The sequence below is a fragment of the Vollenhovia emeryi genome, unplaced genomic scaffold, assembly GCF_000949405.1.
Source record: "Vollenhovia emeryi isolate VEMERY1.0 unplaced genomic scaffold, V.emery_V1.0 DF939627.1, whole genome shotgun sequence".
Lineage (NCBI taxonomy): Eukaryota > Metazoa > Arthropoda > Insecta > Hymenoptera > Formicidae > Vollenhovia > Vollenhovia emeryi.
The window spans coordinates 7,554-14,987 of NW_011966739.1; the positions used below are offsets into that span (position 1 = coordinate 7,554).

Genomic DNA, 7,434 nt, shown 5'->3' on the forward strand with positions numbered 1-7,434 from the left:
GTACGTGCGAGAATGAATGTGTGGTTGAGTTTATACTCGATCGGAGTAAATGCGGACAAGGTTGCGCCGAGTGAAAACAGCTGTTTGATCTAGAACGTTCTCTTCTAGCGAGACGTTCGAATTTTGTCCAAACAGTTATATAAATATGTGTCTTGAAGGATATTTCTATTTTAATCCAAGTAATACTATCTTTTTGTTTCAATCCAAGTGTCAAAAATATTTAGCACAAATTTGTAATTGCTAATCTTAAAATATGTAATATCTGTAATCATACTGTGTTAAAACATTTTAAACTTTACTAGCTCCAAGTTTTTGCACAAATATTTTTATTTTTTTACAATAAATATTTTTAATATTCTGGATTGAAACAAAAATATATTGGAATAAGAATTCTCTTGAATAAAAATATAACACTATAAATGACTTTGATTGGATTAGATTATATAATGTGCATTATATTAGTTAGTACAATTTTATATTATTACTTTTCTTATACCGATTAAAGAGAATTAAATAATTATTTATATTAAAATATAAATATCCTTGAATAAAATATGAAGGTATACGAAGGTGTGTATAAGGAGATTATAATTTTTTCGCATTCAATTGGCATAGATATTTAGTGCGTTTTATCTTTTCTGTAAAAGAAAGACGAAAGAAAGTGTTTTTCATATTTTCATCTGTTTCCTCCAGTTGAAAAAATTTGTTGTTCTTCTTTAACTACTTTTACATTCTAAAGTATCATAACAATACTAGTATCAGAAGCTACTTACTTATGACTCACTTGTGTGTGTATTATAACTTTCTAATCACTTTTTACCTTTTGTACGAAGTGGAAAGTCTGTTTTAAAATTACAGTAATTTTCTTTATATTATAATATAACAATATTTGACCAAGAGATATTATATTAAATAATTGTGTCTCGCCAAGATAACCAACTTTTATTATACTCTTTAACATTAATTAAATGTATTTTCTTCTTATTTGTTACGTTCCATTTCTATACATAAATTGGTTTAAATTGGCTTATGATTTAAACTGTCAACTGTGCTGCCTTATGTCAAAAAGATGCGTTATCAACACTATTAAGCGTCAAAAGATAGTATAACAGTTTTCTGCAACCATGATGATGACATTTCTTAACCGAAAATTTATGAGTTTGGATTTTACGGAATATCTTCATTTATGGGTAACATATAGAAAAAACTCAGTTATAGGTTACGTACGTTTTCTTAATATAATGCAAACCCAAGCTATTGAATAGGTCTGTGAACTTTATTATTTTAGTTGTTATTGAGATTAGAAAATCCAAAGATCTGTTAAGTAGGTAGTACGGGTATATAGATCGTTCACTTCACCATTAAACATGAACTTGGTACGAGATTATCGTTTGATTTTCAGTATAACATGAAAATTGTTTTCCCGATTTTTCTTTACGCGTTTTAATAACGCGAGTTATTTTATTATTTTTAACTACCCACTGTTTAATTGTACGTTAGTAGAAAGTTGATATTGTTATTTCTAGTATTTCTAATCTAGCATTTATTATAATCTTATAACTATATTCTACAAAGAGAATTCAAATATCTTTTAAGAACATTTAATTCCACAGAATCATTAGTAGTAGGCTTATCAGGACGCATGAAAAAATGAAACGTTGAGGCAGCATTCCAGGTCCAGGTGTTGCCGAATTGCAATAGTTAGTCAAACAGGAACAAACTTCTTGCCTACCACCAAAGCCACTTCGTTGATAACAGTTCCCTTTATAATTTGACTCATCCCATCCGCATCCTCGAATAACTCGCACATCAGGTGGTACTGTGTAAACAATATTAATTTATTTTATGTTAAATATCAATTCCATATGACAATTAAAACGTAAATGGAAATACAATATTTTTATTACAAATGTTTATGATATTTTATGCAAATGTATAATTGTATGACATTGGGCTAAGAAAACAAATATTGTTGTATAAAAAAAGTAATTTTAGTTTAATTAACGTCGATGTTACTGCCACAAACATGTGCAGCTGATTTATATGGTTGTTGAATCTCATTAAAAAGTTATGTATCAAAACACTAATATAATTTTTAAGTAACAATACATAATATTACATTATATTAAAATATATCGTGCGAAATTATAATATTATTATAAATATATAATAGAATTGTTCAAATGCTTTTAAATTAGTAATTTAATTATAGTTTAATCATGGGATTACCATACATATATGATTATAGCAATGTTGCATAATACTTTTTATTGAAAATTTTTTTGGATCAATTTCATATAGAATTCATTATAAAATAAATTATAAAGTAAATGCAACATACATTTTTGCTTAAATCACACACAAACTATTAGTATTTTTAATTAAATTAAACTCATATGTATTTAATATTATATAATTGGATATATTATTCAATGTATTAATCGTACTCTCCAAAAAGTATAAAATAATATCCTTGTCCATAAGTGTAGAAGCTCTAAAGGAGTACACATCGGTTTGTAGTAAAGAAGTTCACTTTAACACCAGAGAAAAGATAAAGAATTTCATGGGTATATGAAGGTATATAACCGTGTGCGGTTTTTTCTTATGAGAAAGTTCTATGCGGTACATCCCTCTAGCGGAAACTTAGATAGGTTTTATTAGCTACTAAATTTTCTGTTGATTTAACCGTATAAAATATAAATCGATTTTGATTATTATTAATACAACTGACTATTAATACAAGCGCCATTATTACAAGTTCTATGAATAGCACAAATTAATAACAAGTATAATAATCGCGTTGATTTGTATAATTTATTTTATAAATAAGCAACTAATCACAACAAGTATTGACTATGTTGTTGGTTTATATTATTTTACGCGGTTATACTGACAGAAAATCTAATTTAATAGACTGTATTTTTTTAATTATTATACATAACACAAAAATATTTCATCAAAGTAATTACTTATTTGTTTTGGGGGAATATATATATAAATATAGATATATACAGGGTGTGTCCTAATACCCGTATGTCCCGTAGATGGTAGATAGACCGGGGCAAACTGAATAGAAAAGTCCTATACCATTTTGCAAAATTCGCAGTAGTTATCGAGAAATTAATTTTAACGTCTGAACGAATGAGAGCGTAGAAGGCGGTAGACCGGACTCGACAGGCAACGGTGGGGCATCATCTAATAGCGAGAGATGGAGCGGCGCGCCGAAAAAAAGTTGTCACGCAGCAAGCGGCGAGCTTCAGTATACACTCCCCGCTCGCCCCTCGCTGCGTGACAACTTTTTTTCGGTGCGCCGCTCCACCTCTCGCTATTAGATGATGCCCCACCATGGACCTAAGAATCTCTGGACCGAGCATACGGCGAGGGGGCTGTTAAATTCGCGGTATGGGGAGGATAGTACTGTCTCTTTCTACAAGAGGTCACCGTCGGGTATTTCCGCCGTATATCCGATGATTCCCGAAAGACTAGACAAGTCTATACTCGCTAACTTCTGGAGTCCAGAGATTCTTACCATGTTCCCGTCGAGAAATTATTATGTATAGACTATACACAAACTTCGACTATCTTCGGTTACATTCGTCATCAAGCCGAATGTGACCTCTTGTAGAAAGAGATACCAAGAGGACAGAAAAGGAGAGCACTCTCGCTCCCCTTACCGCAAATTTAACAGCCCCCTTGCCCGTCCTCCCACTTCGTGCTCGGTCCAGAGATTCTTAGGTCCATGTGCCCCACCGTTGCCTGCCGAGTCCGGCCTGCAGCCTTCTACGCTCTCATTCGCTCAGACATTAAAATTAATTTCTCGATAACTATTACAAATTTTGCAAAATGGTATAGGACTTTTCTATTCAGTTTGCCCCGGTCTATCTACCATCTACGGGACATACGGGTATTAGGACACACCCTGTACATATACATATGTATACATAACTGACATAATGAAATTCTTTAAGAGTTCTGTTATTAAAGTAAAGATTTCAATTTGTAAAATAAAAGTATAGCGTATCGATCTGATTTACAATGTTAGTGACTAACAAAGTGAATTTTATATGCCTCAGTGGTCGAATTGGTGAAACGCCCTTCTAGAAAGTAAATTTTATTTAAAACAATATTGATTGTTCATTTTAATTGATTTTTCTGTGTGTTTCTTTCAACTACATATTTTGACAAGATGCATTGATTATTTTAAACATAAGAATAAATCATTATATAATTTATTAATACAAGTACCTATATTAATTACATAAATTTATAATTTATGTAGTTATTAAATAAATTGTTATTCAATGTATTTTATTTAATGTAATATTAAAATACATACAGCCATTAACGCTAAACTCGATGACTTGTGTAATTTTTCGGCACATTGTATACTTTGCACCATCTTTCAGATTCGAACAATCTATCTTCATGGTATCTGGAGGAACAAGATCAGCGCATTGGCTGTTATTGCGGCTGTTACATTGATAACATTCCATAGCATTGACACCTGTAAAACGGAATTAATTTACAATAAACTTTCAAGTAAGACCCCTATCTAAAACTAAACAATATATGGTAACACGCCAATGTGGGTCACAAGGCAAGATGTAGGTAGCCCAACTTGCAAATCTTAAATCTTTCTGAAAATCGTGAATCTACAAAATCGCGTCTTAAGGGGGCGTCTTAAGACGCCCGTCACGGATTGAGGGAGATCCCAGGTTCGAATCCTGGCTGGGGTAATATTCTTTGCAATAAAATTAATTTACAGGACGGGGAAAATGGGGAGAGGGAGGGTATTGAATGCTAAATACAGCAGCAGAAAAATGCGAATTGCATTTGAAAAATAATCATCGAATCGAATACGTGAATCTGCTGACGACAATAATTCCACGTGTATGATAAACTGCGTTATGTCCGAAAAAGAAATTGGCGCGTAGTACTAATGTGGAAAGAAACGGTATATAGATATACGATTTCAGAAAGATTTATTATTTGCAAGTTGGGCTACCTGCATCTTGCCTTGTGACCCACATTGGCGTGCTACCATATATTGTTTGGAATTAATTTATTTATATTTTTCTTAATTTTTATCAAGTGCGAACATACACATCTACGTACGCAGCATATATTTATAATTATATGTATATTTATAATTATATGTATATTTATATTATATGTATAGTAAAATAATTCTTGACTGCAGTTTGTAATTATTAAATAGATTATTTTAAAAACGTCTTTCTCACATATACATATATATACATACATATTACATATAAAGTGACTTTTTATTGAAATATAATAATAATAGAAAGTTAAAACATTTTTATTATACACGAATAAAATTTGATACTTTAAAGAAATTAGATTTAATACTACAAAATTAGAAGTTACAGAATTAAATAATAATAATTAAAAGCACTATCTCCTGATTTAGTTTGCCCACGCTGTTATTTTCTTACAAAATTGCGCTCAACAAGCATTATCATGCAATAACAAGGTTATAGGTCATATCAGAAATGTCATAACAGAAATAAGATAACCCGACACATAATCAAATTTTATCCTAGTTTTCTATGTATTGACACAAATTATATTGTAAACTGCATAATATTATAATTACCTAGATTTGTATACTAGGTTTGCAATTGATTTTCAAAAGCGACTATGAAAATAGTTTATAATTTTGGAGAAATTATTTACATAGTTAATTATAAAATTATATGTATTACATAACATTTTTTAAATATAAATAAATTTACGGTACAGTAAAAATAAAATTTACAGTTTTATTGTTTAAGAATATATAAAACATTTCTTATTGTATAAAGATCTCCCAGTAAATTATTGACTAAACTAATAAATTTACAAATCTTGTATTACGTTAATGCAGGAATTAATTAAAATTGATTAAAATGTAATACTTAAAGTACTTAAACGGTTTTCAGAAAAATTTTGTTTCAGAAACGTAATCTTTTTCAAAAGCGCAAACTTAAAATGTCTTTCAAGTTTTCATATTGTTATTGTTCAAATGTTAATAATTCTAATATCAATTACAATTGTTTTAACTTTTAACTTTTTAAATGTTAAAATTTGATTGGTTGTGCACTAAGCAAAAAAAAATTATTATGAAATCTTTCAAAAAGTACGTATATTTTATTTTAAAAATTGAAAATCATTTATTCACAATTGTTACAAGGGACATTATTCAAATTCCAATATTGATCTATTTCTCTTTCAGATACGTTTCCTTTTTGATTTTGAATTTTGAATTTTGATCATAAAATTAAATAGCAATTAATTAATAGCTTTGTAGTATTTAAACGTATTTCAAGAAAACACAAATTCATGTTAAGCATTTGGATAATGACGTAGTAATAATATCTCTGAATAATAAGCAATACATTTTTTCCAAAGAACCAGACTTAGGAAACAAAATTTAAATTCTTTATAAAAAAATTAATATATTTCCATTACTTACCGTTGTAACACAAAACTAAAATGGTGCTGCACAGTGCAATAATTATAAATTTCAGTCTAAAGAGTTTCTTCATCTTTCTTTTGTTTTTCTCCCGTTTGACAAATAAATGTCCACTAAAAAGCTTCACTAATGTATGACGAAATACTGCAGTGTTCACAAGAAAGATGCGAAATATGCGATATTTGATACAAATATGAAATAATCGGAAAATAAATAAGAAAGTTAAAAATAAAAAGTAGAAAATGAGGGAAAGGAAAAGTAGAAAAAGAGAGAACAAGAAGAGATAAAAAGAATCACAAATTGGAAAAATCTAAAAATATCATTTGATTTAGAGAAGTTAGAACGTGAATGCTATTAATGTACAACGCTAGCGCGGCGCAAGTCCACTAACTCTAGCATCAGAGTCATACAGTGCCTCTGAGCAATGTTAAACGAATAAATGATTACGCCTTAGGAAGGGAGAGCAAGGCGAATATATTCAAGTGGCTAATAGTGGGAGAAGAACATGGCGAGTAGACATTTCATCTACGAATAACTCTAACAATAAGACCAATCGACCATCCTATCGCTGAGCAAAATCTTTCAATTGGATCTATACTTATAAGTCCCATGATATACATATATTTCGCAGTATTATTGTAATGTTTTATTTATATCTCAACGCATAATTTATGCGTTGAGAATAACATAAACATTATAAGTAACAATATTATTTTACGATAATATTGCATAAGTGTATAACAGTTCGAAAAACAATTAGCTGTGATAAATATTATTCAAAGTTAGAGTAATCTGACATTCATTTACCGTTTCAGGCATGAGTTTCTAAATAACAAACTTGATCTATATTGAAAAGTAAATCCACTATAGCTTCTGTTTAAAATATTTTATACTGCTGGTATAACCTTTGAAGTTTTTTATAGATTTATAAGTACATAACATTTTTATTTTTGTCT

At 29.6% G+C, this 7,434-nt stretch overlaps 1 protein-coding gene across 1 annotated transcript; it reads right to left on the reverse strand.

Annotated features, from left to right (window-relative positions):
* Positions 1-921: 921 nt before the first annotated feature.
* Positions 922-6,734, reverse strand: LOC105557086. Its single transcript, XM_012004230.1, has 3 exons — positions 6,479-6,734; positions 4,337-4,504; positions 922-1,819 (listed from the first exon to the last, which is right to left on the reverse strand). The coding sequence occupies exons 1-3, from the start codon at positions 6,549-6,551 to the stop codon at positions 1,602-1,604; spliced, it is 459 nt and encodes a 152-aa protein (XP_011859620.1). The 5' UTR covers positions 6,552-6,734; the 3' UTR covers positions 922-1,601.
* Between the last annotated feature and the right edge of the window lie 700 nt (positions 6,735-7,434).

Coding starts and splice junctions, on each gene's coding strand:
- LOC105557086 (XM_012004230.1), bottom strand. CDS start 6,551: ATGAAGAAACTCTTTAGACTGAAATTTATAATTATTGCACTGTGCAGC. Junction 4,505..6,478: donor TTTAGTTTTGTGTTACAACG/GTAAGTAATGGA, acceptor TCCGTTTTACAG/GTGTCAATGCTATGGAATGT. Junction 1,820..4,336: donor CGAGTTTAGCGTTAATGGCT/GTATGTATTTTA, acceptor TTGTTTACACAG/TACCACCTGATGTGCGAGTT.